The sequence below is a fragment of the Manis javanica genome, chromosome 3 (assembly GCF_040802235.1).
Source record: "Manis javanica isolate MJ-LG chromosome 3, MJ_LKY, whole genome shotgun sequence".
In the NCBI taxonomy this organism is placed as follows: domain Eukaryota; kingdom Metazoa; phylum Chordata; class Mammalia; order Pholidota; family Manidae; genus Manis; species Manis javanica.
The window spans coordinates 65,104,842-65,123,910 of NC_133158.1; the positions used below are offsets into that span (position 1 = coordinate 65,104,842).

General features: G+C 40.7%; 1 protein-coding gene across 6 annotated transcripts in view; it reads right to left on the reverse strand.

Annotated features, from left to right (window-relative positions):
- Window positions 1-14,272, reverse strand: part of GAP43 (growth associated protein 43) — an 89,293-nt gene extending 75,021 nt beyond the window's left edge. Inside the window, exon 1 of one of the 6 annotated variants that reach the window (XR_012129195.1) lies at window positions 14,111-14,271. Coding sequence is in view for 4 of the 6 variants with exons in the window: in XM_017665362.3 (XP_017520851.1) it covers window positions 14,111-14,140 (30 nt within the window). In the remaining 2 variants the exon portion in view is untranslated. Of the gene's footprint in view, window positions 1-14,110 lie in introns of all 6 variants that reach the window. The other 5 variants (XR_001853816.3, XM_017665362.3, XM_017665361.3 and 2 more) reach the window with 5 other exon arrangements.
- Window positions 14,273-19,069: the final 4,797 nt, after the last annotated feature.

Here is a 19,069-nt window from a genome sequence, read left to right on the forward strand (position 1 = left end):
TCCTTTACGGATGGAGGCGACCAATGGCGGCAGTGCCTGAGATTCTGCCACCTGCGGAAGGGAGAACATTTCCCTGCCCCTCGACTGTGTGGGGGGGCCCTCGTCAGTGATGCTGTACTCACCACCAGGGAGACAGCAGAACTGTAGCCTCCGTGAGCATCTCACTCATCAACAGCGAGTAAGAAAACACAGCTACTACTACACCACAAATTTACTTGTTCACATTTTTGATAACTGCATTTCCATTAAATGGGTTTCCTTTGTAAGCCTAAAAAATAAATTAATTAAATAAAAATAAAAACTAAAAGGAGGCCAGTAGACTTGGTGACCAAGAGTATACAGTCATAAGTCAGACAAGGAAGCAAGGCCTGGATCCTGTATGATTTTATCAGCCTTGGTAATAATGAGTTTGGTTTTGATTCTAAGTAGAATGGGAAGCTAACAAAAGTTTTTGAGTAGGGGAGACACATGATCTGATAGACACTTTTTAAAAGAAGCACTCTACTACTGAGGGGAGAATGACTATAAGGGGTTGAAGGTATAAGAAGGGAGATTAGAAGGGATCGTTATTGCCTTCAAGTCCATGAAAGATGATTGGGTTAGAGATGACAGAGGAGACATAGAGAAGTGAAAAGATTCAAGACATATTTTTGAGCTAGAGACTGGGGATCAAGGAGAAATGAAAGGGAGCTTTGTTTTTTACTTAAAGAAACTAGAAAAAGTAGTAGGCCTAATGATAAAAGGAAGATGGGAATGAATCAGGGTTCCATTTCCATTTAGATGACTGAATGAGAAGTGGGGAAAGATTTGGGAACAAGAAATGCTGACTTATTCTTAAGACATGTTGAGATCAGTGCTACTGTGGGTCATCAGAAAAAGATTTCCAGTAGACAGACGTAATTCTCTGGAGCCTAGAAGGCAGCTTTGGTTAGAAAGCCTGGGTAATTGAAGACCCACTAGTCCATCTGAGAGTTGTGGGTTTGGATTAGGTTTTTAATTGGAGCTTCTGTTGAGTAAGGACATGAAAGAATAAGGGCAAAGGCCTGAGTAACACCCTCTTTTCAGAGATTGGTAGAGAAAGAGAAGAAAAAGAAGAACAAGAAAGAATGTACAAGCAATGATGTAGGAGAGAAAATCCAGCAGAAATAGGCATCATGGAAGCCAAGAAAGCACAAAGATTTGAGAGGGAAGGCAGGTTCTGAGGTTTCAGATGTCCCAGGGAGCTTACGCAAAATAGCTCCACTTCTGAGAGTTTACTGAGCTTTCTCTTTGTCTTGTACATTTCCTTGGAGTCTAATACAGAGCTAATGTAGGTAATAGATATCAAGAGATCAATCAATATGTGTTTCTTCTTTTTTTTTCACTTATTTTTATTAAGGTATGACTGATAGACACTCTTAGGAAGGTTTCATATGAAAAACAATGTGGTTACTACATTTACCCACATCATCAAGTCCCCACCCATACCCCAATGCAGTCACTGTTCATCAGTGTAGTAAGATGTGACAGATCCACTATGTGCCTTCTCTGTGCTACACTGTCTTCCCCGTGATCTACCACACCATGTGCACTAAACATAATACCCCTCAATCCCCTTCTCCCTCCCTCCCCACCCACCTTCCCACACCCCTCCCCTTTGGTAACCAATAGTTGATTCTTAGAGTCTCTGAGACTGCTGCTATTTTGTGCCTTCAGTTTTGCTTCATTGTTAGACTCCACAAATGAGGGAAATCATTTGGCATTTGTCTTTCTCTGCCTGGCTTATTTCACTGAGCATAATGTCCTCAATATGTGTTTCTTGAGCCAGACACTGAACTCAATACCTCACCTTTGCAAATCAAAGAGAGGAAATCAGGTACACACAAATACAAATGGAGAATTTAGTAAGGCTCTGTTTAATGAATGCCAAAGATAAGGGACAGGAAGTATGTGTTAATGAAGATCTAAGAAAAGAAGAGGGCACAGAGAACTGTGGGTCATCAGGACAGCCTTCACAAATGAGATAACTTTTGATTCAGGCCTCAGGTTGGGGGTGATTGAGCTAGGCAGAAAGGGGCTTTCCGAGTAGTGGGAATGAGAATGAACAAAAGCACAGGGGAACTAATACTTAAATTCATACTAAGTCTGGCTGGGACAGAATGCTAAAGTGGAGGAGCTTTGCTACAGGACATGTTAGTTTTAGTCAGAAAGCATTAGGCAAAACTTAGTTCAATACTTCTGTGTAAAAGGAAATGACAGCACAATGAGATTAAATTTGCTTAAGTTCACAAGCCTAGACAGTGGCAGAGCCAGCAGGAGGCAAGGAGAGGATCGGGAACTTGTACCAGACTCTGAGAAGCCTTGAAAAGCAATCATCAATAAATAAATTAGAATCCACCCATAAACAAAGAAAAACCATTGAAATTTTGAGAAATGGGAGTGAAATGTAAGATGGACTGGCAGGCAGTGTGCACAGGTGAAGGCAGAAACAAGGAATTCTGGTGAGTAGCCAACCTTCCTCACCTGGGGTTTCTCACCTGAACCATGGAACACAAAGCATGATGAGTGACTACTTTTTCCATTCTTACAGGATGGTAGGTACTGGTCTAGATGAATCGGAAAGAGGTTAATTCACTCCGTACAGTTATGGGCTTTTGGGTCTTTTTGCACATTAGGGCTTGGTTCTCTTTTAGATTGTAAATTGAGAATGGGAAAAAAAGGGGAGGACAAATTTGAAAGACACTGGAAATAGAATTTGGTAACTGACAGTTTGGCTTTCATGAGGGAAGAAAGAGTAATCTGTTATTTCCACTTTATGAGCTGGGACATGGAATATGCCGGTATCTCCAAAAGATATTAGAGGAGCCAGAGGTCTAATCTTGGGGGAAGATAATTAGTTTAGTATGACACCTTTTGAGGGGACAACAAAGAATAAAATGGAAAATGGTATTTTTAATATCTGGGAATCTTGGATTATGGGAAAGTTAATTTTTCTATTGGTTTTCTGATGGTTCTTGTAGTTTAGTTCTTTATGGAGGGGTTTTTACAATATACCCCAAGTTCAGTGAAAGTAACAATTTTAATAAGACATATTTAATAAAATAAAGTCCAGTTTGTACATGACTCAGTCAGTTCCCAATGACAATAGAACAATAATGTAGGAGAATTATAGAGGCTTACAGGAAAACACTTAATTACCAAAAGATATAGTTTAGCATAAAATGGGACAATACCTATGATGACAAAATTGGCCTTTCTTTTTTTAGCCAAGAACCAGTAGTTTCTTCTCACTTAGCTAAGGATAAAAGCTCAGTTTGGACCTAAGTACACTAGTGCCTGAAACCCTTGGATCCCTTCCTGAATGCTCTTCTTCTGGAGCTTATTCTGTCTTCCAGATGACACTGGAAAATGAAGTCTGAGCCATCTGTGGTCATTAATGTTCCCATGACAGTTTTTACTAGAGGGTTATGGCCTGATTCCAAACCGAGTGATTCTATTTTATAATTCCTCCTCCTTTTCAATTACAGTAATCTTCATTTCCTCCGGTACACTGGTTTCACCCCAGAGGTGTAAGGTATGACATTCAAGATAGAAGAAAGTATGCAAGAAACTAAGTCTTAACTGTTTCTACACAGCCCTCCTGGTAACAATCCATCGATGAGAAGCAGAATCTAGCTGAGTTATCAAAAGCTATCACCCTGTATCTTTCAATCAAAGGTAATCAAAGCCATAAGGAATACTGAATTTAGATCAGCATGAAAGAATTACTCAAATGAATACTAAATACCAACATGATTTCTGCAGAGTAACATTCCCAGGTAATAGAGAAAACAGAATTGCTTTCTCTTTCATTGGAGTAAACAAGTCCTAGAGATGTAAGGTTAAGGGATTGTAAATGGCACTCTTCAGAAAAAATTATGCTTGAAAAAAATCAAACCCCCAACTTGGATTTGACTAAGAAAGAGCCAATATATTTTAAATGAGATAATATCATTCTTTACTTCTTTTGAAAAATCTCAGAAAGTTTTAGAAGTGTTACTCAAATAAAACTTTGGAAGAAAAATTCTCTTCAAACGTCGAGGTAAAGATGAAACAGAAGTTTATGATGAGTCGCTTATAAAATCTCAGTGTTCCTTTACATCTTAATTAAAATACTACTTTTTTCATTGATTTAAAAAGAAAGGACTTTGAAATGCAATACACTAAATGCCTGTTCCCTTTGGGCCACTAGAACTTTAAGAATCTAGATAGAAAAGTGGGCTGCCCTCAGTACAATATGTATCCAGAAATCTAGCAGGAAGTTAATTACTGAGAAATCAAAAAGTATCTCTTTAAAGAGATTCTGATTTGATGTTTTTTCTTTCTTTTCTTTCTTCCTTTCTTTGTCACTCCATCCCTCCCTTCCTTTCTTTCCTTCTGTTTCTTTTTCTTTGTAAATAATGGATACAGTTGCCTCTATTGGAGTTTGAGTAGAACTGTACAGTGCACCATTTGGAGTAGCTGCCAAGAATCTAGTTGGGTGCTTGACAGGAGCTTTTACTTCTCAGCTTATACTCCAGGCAGGTAAATAGGTTCTGAAACCAAAGCTAAGTAAGAGTGGGAGGAGGATTTGTGTTCTCACAGCTCCTTGTCTAGGCTAGTTCCTAGGCTACTTGTGCTAAGAGGTTCTGAAGTCATTTAGAAAAGCAGCCAATTTCTGAGTTTGCTTAGTCTTTGGAGATCATTCTTTTTTTAATTTGCCTCATCTAGCCCTTTCATATAGTCATTAATGGGAAGATATTAGGGTCTTTCAAATTTTCTTTTTAAAAATAACATTTTTGAATAGTGATTGGAGCTGAGATTACAAATAATGGATGTAAGGCTAATTACCAGAATTCTACATTTAGAGCAAACTGGTGCATATGGAGACAACGGCTCAATATTTTAGAAAGTGCCAATTTGCTAAAAATAGATAAATATGATGATTATCGCTGGAATTAATTCAAGGACACTCGAAATGAGATGACTAATATAAAGGGGTAGCATTTTTTTGATATAAATCAAAGGGGGATATTTTATACCCATTACTGCCCAAACCTTTTGCAGAAATGGACCCCACAAACTATAAAAGAAAAGTCAGAGCAAAGCTAACCATGTCAAGTTAGCAAGAATCTATGGTAGCTAGAATTTCTTTTAGATAGATGGTACCTGCCAAAATTCAGCTTCTGGAAAACAGTGACTACCCAGCTTATCAAGTCCAGGTGTGGAGATTTTCCCTAACCATTCTTTTTGAGGCATAAAAGCTCATGAGATCAGTTGTCTGTGTGGTTACTGCTTCCTTTTCAAGTGGTCAATGATGATAACCCTACAAATAACAGGAATATGCAACACAGGCCAAACTGAAAACAACCTAAGGGAAAAATTAGTGATGCCCCACATTTGAGGTAAGTCCCTCCCTGATCTGGGTAGCTACTCTACTATGCACATATAGGTGCAGGAGGCTCTTAGCCAGTTTACTCTCTCACTAGATTTACAGGTATGGATTTCCAGAAAGTTTGTCTAAACCATGTGACCTGGCCCTTCCTTCAGTCAGAGATGATTGGTCCATTGGTAACTAGCTGATCCAAGAAGGATCAATCAGACTCATTCATTCTCTCATATTCTGTCAATTTGTATGTGTGTGTCTGTGTATACATATATGTATATACAAACAACTACAAATATAATTAAAGAAATAATTGTTTCCCTCCAGCAATCAGCTTATTTCCAAATTTCTATGTAAGATATCTTTCTATTCAACTCTATATAAACCCCCTATATGAAAGTATTTTTCAAACTTTGCATGATATGAATTTTGACTTCTAGGAAAAACACACTCTCCTGGACAAACTTGATCCAATTATTATGCTTAAAAGTATTTTCAAACAATATCTATTAAGAAATAAGATTCTTTGGGTTGAAAAATTCCATTGCTTCTATGAGAATTTGATAAATTTTGTCTTATTAAATTGGTAACTCACACCAATCAACCAGTAACATTGGAGAACTGAAATGCCCTTTGTAGAGATCCTGAGAGATTAGAAGATTATTTCTGGCATTTAGAGTTGAGTTGGAAAAGGTTCAAGATTGTATATCACTTCTGATCCAGGTTAATTCCTGATACATTGAGAGAACCTGAAGTTGTATGAAAATGGTGCTCAGACCATCATCTTTGAACTGTGCTTCTCCCAACCAGACTTCATCTCTATGTTCAGTCTCCCAACCAGCCCCACATTCCCTCTCTACTCTTCTGCCTGACTGGGCCTTCATGTGATGGATGTGAGCACAGCACGCCTGGTAATCTTAGTGCTGAGAACCTAGTTTGGAAATGAGGTGGGGGTGGGGGTGGGGATGGCAAAGAAGCAGCCAACTTATCAGATAAAGAGAGCAAATATAATTGTGAAGAAAAGACTTAAACAGACAAAGATAAAAAAAAATAGTGGATATTTCTAATGCATTTGAACTGATCCTTGGGGAGGTCTCATGACAATTTAAATAGATATGCTCTGCTCTCATCTATTAGCATAACTAATATTTACTTTGTAGAGAACACAGAGGAAGGATGGGAATACAGAGAGCAAGGATACTTCTTTGCATAGAACCATAAATATTTTAGGTTTCACTGTTAAACCCCTCAATTAATAATAATACTTTACACTTGAAAAAAACACTGTTTGCAAAACACTTTTATTTTTATCACATTATTTGAGCCTCACACCAACCTAATAGAAAGGGGAAGCCAGGGTTTGGAGTGTTCTTTTTAGGTACCCACTACATAGATGAATAAACTGAGGCTCAGGAAGATTAAATTACTTACCTAACATCACACGACAAGCAATTAGCAGAGCCAGGTCTAGAACCCAGGGGAAGGGTTTATTCCACTATAAAGACATGAAACAGGACAGTAAACAAACAATATCTAAGAAAATAAGATCTACAAACAATTAAGGATAGGACATCTGGAGGGTCACACTCCCATACTACAACCCGAATTCACTGCAACTGTGCCGCTCCCATCTACATAGAGTGACTTGTAACTTTGACCACGGCCACCTGGTAAAGAGGACCAACAGAGCTGAGTGTGCACTTACTTACACACAAAGCCAAGTCTGAACTGGTCCACAGAAATGGTCTTCCACCCCAAAACATCTCCCCTAATAGCCCGTTATGATCTCTCCCTTCCTACTTTTATTCCCTCAATAACTATTTTTTATTGATAAGCTACTATGTGTCAGACATGGTTTAAAATACCTGTTTTGTCTACACTGGAACGTTGCAAGGGACAGTGTTTTTCTTTAAGTTCTCCTTGCATAGCCTCACCCACTAAACACTAGCATGAGGGGCTATAACTTATTCAGAAAATGTCCTCTTGGAGAGGAGAAGAAGAGAATAGGAAAACTGGAAGAGAAAGACTGAGAAAGATTGAACGCATGAACCAGATACAGAATCAGGGTGTGGAGATTGGGAAACACTATTCAGTTTCAGCAGTTGAAGACAAACTTTGCCTGTAAATCATTTTATCTGACTGCTCTTCTTCTCAAGGCCATGCCAATTCAATTAGAGAAAATATACTACTTAGAGTCGGGCAAAGAGTATTTTCATGGAAAGCTGTGGTTGCAATTTGCCCTGTATTAGTCCACAATTGGCCTACTTCAAAATCCAAATCCCTCTATTCAAACCTGAGAAAGATAAAGTTTATCTGAACCTAATTCATTAACAGACATCTGAGGGACTACTTACCACCTGACCTCTCTTTACCTCCATGCAAAATTTCTCTTTGTGGTTTATTATTATTATGTGGATACCTCAGTGGGAAGGAGAGAAGCCCAAATGAAGGTAAAACAAATTATTGAACACAGGTCCCTGAGCACAGACCAACACTACATGCATGTTTGAAGTTTGTGTGTCCAATGAAATAAATTAAGTAAAAGCAGTGAGAGATTGAGAAGTTCAGGACAATGGTAACCACGTGTCCAACCTGAGACTGCTAAACCTCAGAGGGTGGGGCATTCAGTGCTGGTTGGTAGGGGAAGAAAACATGGGAGGTTTCCAGATTGTACCCGTTATGGAATTTTGGAGAATCACAGTATAAATGGGCTCATTTTGTGCCTGCTTTTATTAAAAACTGATGGTTGTCATGTCTGTATGCCAATAAGAAGAATCAGTGATGATCAGGTCCACTTCAAAATTTGATGTCAATAAATTACATCAAAAAAATCTACCTCTGGTTCCATTTAGTTAAGATATACCACAATTTGTGAAAAGTCTGTAAACCTGGTTCCCTATTTATTTAGCAAACAGATTATCCAGTTAAAAACCAGCTACTTTATGAGTCAAGCATTACCGCAGGCACTGGAGTTAGGAAAAGGATTAAGATAGCACTCCCCCCCTTAAGCAGCTCACAGTATGGACACCAACATGTGAAAAAGCATATGCTATATAGTGCAACAAATGATATAATAGTACAAAATATAGCATAGTCACAGGAAAGCAGAGAAAGAATAAGAGAGGTCAAGAGTGGCTTCAAAGAGCTAACTCTTTCTTACAGAGGAAATGGTAATTTTCCAGGCTGAGAGGGAAGTACAAATGGGCAGAGTGTGTAGAACGAGCAAAGGCACCAAGGGCCCGAAGTACTGATGTGGTGGTATGAGGTGGGAGGGGGGCGCTTGAGGATGGCCCTGGAAAGGTAGCAAGACTAGATTACGGCATCCCTGATGAGGAAGTCATACTTTTGCTTACAAGTTAACAGGGAACCACTGGTGGATTTTAACAAGGAAAGTATTATAACCAGTTTTGTGTTTGCTAAAGTGCAGTGTTATTTACAGGGAGCACTGACGGAGAGAAAGATGGACATACAGAGTCCATGTAAGAAGCTATTGTCTTTGTCCAGATGGGAGGAGATGAAAGTCAGAACTAGGTTATTTATGGTGGGATTGAAAAATCAGATGGATTCACAAACTTTTAAATTAGCATCGAAGGATTTAGTAAGTAGATACCAGGATTGAAGGAAAGGACTACCATCAGAAATGCTCCTAGGCTCCAAGGGCTTGAAAGCAGGATAGATGGTGTTAGAGAATATGGGTAGGGATTTGGAAGAAGACAAAGGGGCACGAAACAGAAGACACTGAGTACGGTCTTGTACATAACAAACTGAGGCATCTCTGAAATACACAGATAGAGGGTGTCTATGGCAAATCAGGAGCTCAGGAGAGATACCCAGTCTACAGATTTGGAAATCACACCCACTGATGGTTGAAACTCCGGACATGGATGAGGTCACTTAGAATTAGCATGTAGAATGAGAAGAGAAATGGATCCAGATCATCCACCAGGAGATATGTATATTTGGGGGGAAGAGAGCGAGAGAAGCCTGAGAAGGACCTATCTGTGAGGGGGGCGGAGAGCCGTCAGGGCGCCCAGGGAGGAGCTTCGGGAAGGTGGATGGACAACAATACAAAATGCCAAAGAGGCAGCAAATAAGACGTAAACAGGAGTCGCTGGATGTGGTGTCTTTTTCAGAACATATTTCAATGGAATTACGGGAACAGAAGCTTTATTAAAGTAAATGGAATAGTGAATGAGGGTGATGAAGAGGAGGATTCAACTAGGACCAGAAGGAACCACTCTCTAAGGGAAAAAGGCAGCCTGGAGTTCTTGAGGAACTCGTAATTCTAAGCCATGCTTCACATTTCAAAACTTGGAAGGAAAGTTTTCTTACACTTGTACTGCTGTTTGGTTTCACATCGATTTTGTTTAATCCTTACAAAATCCTTGAAGGCAAGTAGAGTGGGGTTTTGCTTGGTTTTGATTTTTATTTTTTAATCTACAGGAGGAAACTGAAGCCCTAGATCATATGAGTCATTCAAGATCACAGAATCGGTAAGTGGCATCAACTAAGGACTCTCAGCACAGTGCTCTTCCCAGCATCTTGGAAGATGATGAAGACTGTGTGAACAAACACAATGGTGCAGAGGCAATCTGACCATACTCCAGAAATTCAGGAGGGGGAATCTCTGCTCACAGTTTCTTCTTTGATTGACAAGACATGCTTGCATGCCTGAATGATGTCTCTATGACACTAAATAGGGAAGTGAGTGGTTAAAAGTTGTATCTTCTCTCAAGATAACCTGGATGCACAACCTTTGAAATGTTCCTATAATATTAGAGGAAGATTTTGTACTTGCCTTACTTTATCAGTATGAGGGGACATCTGGTTAATACATATGCTCTACCATTGCCTAAAAGAACGCCTCCCCCATCTTCATGGGGCCAGGCAAAACTGAAGTATGTGGAGCCATCCACCCCAGGCATAACACTGACAATTTTGCTGTGGAGGCAAAGGAGACCCTAAGCCACTCTCCCACACAGTGAACAGGACCACTGCCTTTTAACATAAAGCATGAAAGGAGGATTCGGTAGTTTTGCTAGCTCAGCAAGAGAGAAAATTAACCCTATATTTTCTTATCCCAGTTGCCTCAGCATGGGTAGGGAGTGGAGGGCCAGGAGTTGCAGACCGACAGCATGAGAAAGCCGGGTTCATTGTCCATGCAACCTGATACGGGGTAGAAGGAATTACAGTCACCAGATAAGAACACATTTTTAGATTCACCATGAATTTTCTAAGGTTCTCTGCAAGTCTAGATAATTTGGCAGAAAAAAAAAAGAGCCTTTTAAATGATTTCTTCTTCTGTTTAAATTTGGAAATGCATGGTAGAGATCACCATTTTTTAAAAAATGAAGAGTTTCAATTATATTAAGTAGCATGCCTCCATTTAATTAATTCACTTAGTCTCTGGGTGACATTGGGTGTGGCTCAGTGAGATTTAGGAGGAATCCAATTTATCACTAGGAAGAATAGTCTGCACCAAGCAGCAAGCAGCATCCTTCCACACCTTTCCAACACTGCAAGGGGGAGGCATAGGGAGGCTGCAATTCTAAACCACAGATCACAGTCTCTAAGATCAGAATCATTTGTTGTATAAGGGAAAAGGCAGATGTTGGTGGGGTTGAAGGGTAGGAGTAGAGGGGCTACTTGCTTGTACTGGTATTCTTTACACTTCAATTACAAATTAAAGTCATTTTTTTTCAAACAAAGGAAACACCTCATAGTTTTCTTGCTCTGTGGACCCAGATCACATCGTGCAAGTTTTTCATCATCTGCAACACACATGGTAATTATGCTATTTAAAGTTAGCCCCAGGATATTTGAAATCATAAGCTCATAAAATCTCAGGGGTTCTTTGATTTTATTCCTCCTTTGCCCACTCCTTTACCATGTTCTCATCTCCCCCTGCTCCCATTCTCTTCTTCCTGCTATAATGATCTCTAGTGGTAATTAATGGTTAATAAAGACCATTTATGCTTTCTTCTCACCCACTCACAATGTATTACAACTCAGAAATGTAAGATTGCTTCTTTATGCAGCTCAAGTGGAAGAGGAAGGAAGTGCAATCCCTCCATCCCCCCTCCCACATTTCTGCTGGATTTTATGGGTGTGGCAGAGTTTAGACCTTTGCAGGTTTTTGCCCTTGTTTTATTCCCTGTTAAAGGACTAGGATGATGAGTAGATGGCAGAAGGATAAACACAGTCAGTCTGCCATAAATGATACAAGATCATTTCACCCACAAGTGAGAAACCTGTGTGAGACTTAAATACTCACGCTATATAGATACTAGTCTGTGGTGTGGAGCCCACGCCCAGAATACACCATTTCCTTTAGTCTGATTTAATGGTATCCCAAATACTGACTTATGTGAATGATACCCAACCAGGGTCAATAGAAAACATGACCCTTTCACCCAGAAGTACATACATATATAAAATATATGGGCAAAATAGGACAATCTCTATACCTTTCATTTTCTCTCTTGAATATGAATTATGCTAAAACACATGGAGGCATGTGGAAACCATACAGAATACATGAAGCATGTGGATGCTCTACACATTTTCATGCAGATTTCTACAACTCTCCAAACACACAATTTCAGCTTCATCACTTTGCACTTCCGAGTGAACCTTGGGCTGTCAGGGAAATAGAAGCCATGTAAAGGCAGCTGGCCTCTTTTGGGGAAGGGAATTCCTTTAGCATCAATTTCCTTTCTAAAAATCGTGCTTGAATTCCTTTGTGGAAGTAGCCGTGTATTTCCTTGTGTGTGTACACATAGGGTGGCAAAAGTTGTAAAGCAGCATATTTTTCTGTTCAACAATTTAAGCCTTTTTTAAATGACTATCATTGGCTTCCTTAAGACTCTGACTCCTAGATTTTATTTCTTCAGCTCAGCAGTGGGGTACCCTCAGAACGTTTCCTTGACAGTGTTTCACCCAGCCACCTGTATATATTGCGTTTATGTATCAGAATGGAGACAAGGAAACGGAATGTCCTGGTTTGGAAAATGAGGCAATTGAGCAAACCTCTGCATCTGTAGAGCAGTGTAGGGAAGTGCTGCATGTAAGACTTTTGAGCTCTTCCCCAAACATCTCTACACAACCCACAGGCAATCCATCCCCTACCCCACCCCGTGTCTGCTACTTTGGTATTTCTCTATTGACTTATTTATTTTAAAAACCCTAGGTGCCTGCTACTTTATTTATTTATTTATCTTTGCCACACCGCTCCAACCTCCGCACCCACTGCTCTGATATTCTGTTTCTGTCTCCCTTCCCCTTCTCCTTCTCCTTCACCTCACTCCCCACCCTTCCTTCCAGGGCGCTGGCTAAATGTGCAAAGCTGGCAAGCTGTTTCTTCTCTCCTCCCCGCCACCCACTTCGGATTCAGCGAGTGTATTACAAATTGCCCCATATCCAATACCTGCATGCCCAAATCCTATCTCTTGCACCCACCCCTAAAGCAATCAATCTGCAAAGGGTTTTTCTGACCAAGACTCCCTCCCCTCCCACCGGCGCGGCGCGCGCACACACACTCGCGCGCGCGCGCATACACACACATACACCCACCCATATCCCACACCCATTTTTCTCCTTAACCTTCGCCAAAATCAGTCAAACGTGTTTCAATAAATGCTTGAAAGCTCCACTGGAGAATGCCACAGTGCTGCCTGTCCCAGCAGAATACCGTTCTCGTCCTTCCTCCCGACCCGCATCCCCATCAAGTTTCTAAAATATCTTTCAAGGAATAAGTGAGCAATTTGAAATGGAAGAAAAACCTGGACAGTGGGGGAGGGAGGCAGGAGCGGGCCTTGGTTTCTTGCTTATCTTGTAAGTGTCCCTCTTCCTGATAGAAATGAGTCACCATGCTTATCATCCCAAACGTTAGCCCGTCTCTGGTCACTGACAACCCCAGGAAAGATACGAGGGAAGGGGAGAGGAGAAAGACCTGATTTCCAACAGGTAATACTCCGCCCGTCTTTCCCATCCCGTCTGAGCCCAAAGCTCCTAGGGGCGTGGTCCGCCCTCTCCTCCGACCAGCTGGTGCACAATCGGTCGCAAAGCTGGGGAAGGGGATTTTCCCCTTCCACCCGGCAGTTCCTCCCCCTGCCCCGGTTATCTTCGATTCTCTTTTTCAAAAAAAATATCAACCACAGTTTCATTCATTCATTGGAAAATAAATAAATAAAACCTTCACATGTTTTCCCATTAATACCTGCGCCCATTTGGAGCTCATGCATGTACAAAATAAGGCTTCTTCCGCAGCACATGTGAGAAAATTGTACCACGGAACAAGCGACACTCACTACTGAATACTATTCCTTCAACCCAGTTTTTTTGGTAAATGATATAAAGGATTGCCTCCCCATCTTGTAGGTAGAACCCACATCTTTTCCCCCCACACCTCTTTCCGTATCCACACCCGCAAAACCAGAGACCGAAATCCCTGAACATTTACTAATTGCCATTAAAAAAAATCTTATTTCTAGCCAAACAGAAGTATTTTTTTTCCCTAACCTCATCCTAACTGGTAGCAGCATTCCAAAACCAGAGTGAGAAAGCAGAGAATGCAAGCTGGGATGCACCCATCAGTTACCATATGCTAAGGAAACGCGAGCACCAAGGCCAGAGCAGAAGCAGTTAAAATATTTTTTCTGCCTTTACAGGGAAAGACTGTACTCTGGTAATTTCACAACAGCAAGAAGTAAAAATCTTTAGCTCTACCTGTTTGGTTCTTCTCATGCAGCACAGCATGGTCGTACCGTCCCTCGCCTTCTTCCTGCCTTCTCTCCTTTCCTCCTCTCTTTCTTATTCCCCCCTCTCCACCTCTTTTCTGCTCGCTTGCTCACTCGCTTTCTCGCGCTAGCGCGCTCCCTCCCTCCCTCCCTCCCTCTCTCCCTCACACACACCAGGGCAGTTAGCAGCAACTGTAAGGTCCACAGCTATTGCTCACCGCACATGCTCGCTCGCTCTCTCTGGCTCTCTCTCTCCTCTTGCCTCTCTTCCCCTCTTTTCTCTCCCTCCACCACCCACTCTCTATCTGTCTTTTTCTTCCCTGTCTTTCGGTCTCTTTCTCAGAATTGTTCACTAGCTTCAGTGACTAATCACTTCCCCCCACCCCCACCCCCATCCCAGACTGTCACCCCCCTCCCAGTCCCCTGCCAGCCTCATGAATATTTAAACATCTCCAATCTGGACCCAATTACCCACCGGCTTTCCCACTGCATTGAGAGGGTGGAGGGGTGGGGGTAGAGAAGTATATTCCAGCCAGTTCAGGAGATTGGATGGAATATGTTTTAGGGAAGAAGGAATTGAGGAGTGCTTGTATTTATTTATTAACTCTTTTCTTTTCCCGATGTCATAAAAGCAAAGTACAGCTATTCTGAATAAGCAGTCTGACTTATACAAGTTATATCTGCTATTTAGATTTTATGTAGTTAATAATTCTGAGGGTTAAGTTCTCTCAAAAATATGAAATAATATGTAAACATCATATGCCATATATATACTATTCTGAGTAGTCACATAAGCTAAAATATACACATAGAAGCTCAGATAGGCACAAACAACATATCTTATATATGCTCCAATGTCCCTGAGGAATCCACATGAATACACAGCATTTAAAATGTTCTGAGCACTTGAGTGGAGAAAAAATAACTAGTGTTCAGGAATTAGCATCCATATCCAAAATCACATGGTTGAATTTTTCCTTAATGCATATACACCTGTTTGAAAACTGGGACTTTTTCTAATTTTACTAAGAAAGAAGAGCACATTTGAACAACAAGTCTGTGTAATGTTAGTGGTGCCCAAAATGATATTTTACAGTTTAGGCAGGAAGAATAAAAGTAAACTCATCTGTTATGAGAAGAGACATCATGTAGTCTACTTCAGTTCCTTCCGTGGTCTTTCACAATTTGGACTGAGGATAATATGACTTAAAAAAAAGTGTATAAACACAATTTCTACATATATAATACTGTGTGATCTTGAGAATGTTAATGAACCTCTCTTCACCTCATTTTCTAATCTGTACAATAGGAATAATAATGCCAACCTGTTGTGAGGACCATATACTAAAATGTATGTAAAGCCATTTGGAGCCTTTCTTAATACATAGTAACTTTAGTTCAGAGATTACTTCTCTAAGATTTTGGTGACATTTTCAAATACATATCTCAAAGAACTTTTCAAACTATTTCTTGTTCATCAATGATGACAAACATCCCCAATTAAACAGCTCATACTCTTTCTGGTCCCTCCTAGACACAAGCCTAGTTAATAGGTGTCAACCAGAAAGCTTATCATCATATAAATTATCAGGATCACTGAGCATAATAGATGCTTAATGTGTTTTAACAAAATTCAAGGTACACCCATCTCAGATGGACTGATACCTAGGGGATAATGGTTATAAAACATCCCCACAGGTCTTTCTGAAAAGATACATCATGAAGATCCAATCCAGCCTTACTTCCCCTTTTCCTCCTCTGTTTGCATCTTAAGTTCATATTTTATGATTAAAAAACAGAAATAGGTTCTGAGTTTAATATTTTTTTAAATGCTGTAATGAACCCCATCAGAGCCAGCTTTCAAAAATGGCCTTCGATGTGTTTAAGTGAGAGAAGGACAGAGACTGGTTAAGAAATGGATCCACTGGAGGCATTCCAGTTGTGGATTAGGGTGGCTCTCCATGGCCTGCTAGAGGCTGGAGAGTGATGAAGGGAGGAGGCAGAGGGTTGAGGATTGAGGGCAAGGAAGAAGGAATTGCTTCTCATTGTTTAAATAGACTCATGACTTCATTGGTAAGATCACCTCCCAACGCTGTGGCTAGACGCAGGGCAACATAGTTGGCCACAGAAAAGGGCCAACTCCTTTCCCTTTCAATACACTCCTCTTCACCCTCCCAATTATGTGGTCCTTTTCCTTAAATGTTTTGGAAGGAACCCTAGAAACAACTTGCATAATGAAGTCAGACAGGGCCTAGAGCTCAAAAGTAGGCACAGGCATGGATGAAATTTGTGAATAAATATGTTAAACCACCCCTCTTGGCATTAATTTCCTCAGCAGTTTGCATACACTGTTTTACTTCAAGAAGAGACAGGTACAATCATTAGCCCCATTTTGATGGGGATTACTAAAGCTAAGTGAATTAAGTACCTAGACTAGATCAGACAGCTAATACGAGGTAAAGCTAGGACTCTAAAACCCGCTTAAGCGCTAAGCTACATCACCTTTCAATGGGCCTGTACACCTCATTACTTCCAGTCCTTAGGGGATCAGACTATGGAAGTTTTTGTGTTGAAATGAAATCAGCATTCTACCTATTGGGCCCAGCCCTTACTTAGCTCAAGAGCCATCGAGGACAAGCTGAAAACCTCATCCAGTGGTGAGGCCTCCGGTTTTTCTGAGCAGATACTTCAACCACCCTCTCAGGTGCCTCACCATTTTTGAGGCCTCCCTCTGGACATACTACATTCAGTCAATGAGCCTTACTTCTCAGAAGGGAGCTCAAGATTCCGAAGTTAGTTGGCTATTGCAGAATCAATTAACACATTTTTTTCCTCTAAAGCAATGGAGGTCATGTAATAATTAAGGAATAAAGAAGAGAACAGCACAAAAAGTATATATAAAATAAGCATAAATAAAATAATGAGTATTGTCCTGATAATCACCAGCAACTATTCAGTGGATCTGCTAACCTATAAACCTTTGGAACCAATCCCAGAAAATGCCTAAGCTTAAGTCCCATGATTGAATTTTTTACACGTTGAGATTAGCAGATTAACTCGTGAGACTCTCAGGTGACTTCTTGACTACAGGTCAATAACATCATTCTAGAAGACAGAATGCTGAAGAGTGGTGGAGGCCGGGTCCCAGTTCTAGTCTCAGCTCTTTTTGAACTTCATACTAAAGTGAAATTGTTTTCATAATAAACACAGACATTTCTGAGCTCTACAAAGGGCTCTGTCAGATAGTCTGTCATTTCAGGAATATTACTGGCACTTGAGAGAAGAGTGTCATGTATTCAGGTAGAAAATATGTTTCTCTTTCCACTCCCCCTTTCAGGAATTGTGTTTTGTTTTTTTTAACTTTTAGTCTTAAATTTTTACCTGCTGTATTAGTGTGCTACAGCTGCCATAACAAAGTACCACAGACTGGGAGGCTTAAACAACAGAATTTTATTTTCTTATGGTTCTAGAGGTTGACAGTCCAAGATCAAGATGCTGGCAGGACTGGTTTCCTCTGAGGGCCATGGGGAAGTATTACTCAAGGCTGCTCTCCTTGCCTTGAAGCTGGCTGCCCTCTTACTGTCTCTTCACATGGTCATTAGCCTGTGCACTTGCAGCTTCTGGTGTCTCTGTGTGTCCAGATTTCCTCTTCTTAAAGGATGTCAGTCAGATTGCATCAGAGCCCACACATGTGACCTCATTTAACCTCCATATTAAGGCCCTTTCTCCAAACACAGTCACATTCTGAGATACTCGAGGTGAGGACTTCAACATATATGTTTTGGGAGACACAGTTCAGCCCATAATACCATTCTCTATCAGTACTTTCTGACTTCATTCACTTATTCAGCATTTTCTAAGCAAAAAACCTCCTGCCCTCAAGGAGATACACTTATATTTGAAAAAGCAAAACAAGTGCTGTTTGGACAAAACATGATTCAAAACATGATTCAACGCCAAATGTGTATCAGAAGAGTTCAGAATAGGAAGGAAATCACCATGGACTTGGGTGGCCTTTCAGTTCATGATTAGGATTTCAACAAGTAGAGAAAAACATAGTGAAATTAAGCGAGGGGAAAAGGATCACATTAGAAAAGACAAAATGCACAAATAATCACTGGATAATGAGGGGACTGTCAATATGCAGAAGAGGGATAGTTGTAAAGGAGAGTAAAAGAGAACCCCAGGAAAATTACACCCAGATCAGAAGGGACCTTAAAGGCCAGGCAAAGGAGGTACAGAGGTGTCCCAGGGCTGCCATAACACATTTCCACAAACTTGCAGGCTTAAAAATCACATAAATTTATATTCTCACATTTCTGGAAGTCCAAATTCAAAGTGTTAGCAAAGTTAACTCCTTCTACAGCCTCTGAAGGTGAATCCCTTCCATACCCGTCTCCTAGCTTTGGATGGCTCTGGACTATCCTTGGCATTCCTTGGTTTGGAGAGGCATCCCTCTAATGTCCACATCCATCTCCACCCGTCTTCCCCCTCTCTATGGCTCTGCATCTTTCCCTTTTCTTGTAAGTACACTTGTCATTGAATCTGTGGCCCACTCAAAATCCAGGATGATCTCATCTCAAGATCCTTAAATTAATTACATCTGCAAAGACCCTTTTTCAAGTAAGGTCACATTCACAGGTCTAGGTGTTAGGTTTGGATACACTGTTTTGAGGACCACAGTCAACCCACTACAGTGGACCAGACATAAGGTTTGTGGGTGGGTACATTTTAGAGAATGCCCATGGCAATGTGTACAGCATGGAGAGAAGGATGCAGTAAGGGAAACATGGATGGTTCTGTGGCCTAGGTCAGGGAGGACAGATGGAGAAACGGTGACCTGTCACTTGTTGACTGCCTAGTGTGTTCCAAGTATCACATATTTTTTCCATTCCATATGTTGTTTCATTTACCTCACAGAAGTCTATCTTGCGGGAAAAAAAAAATC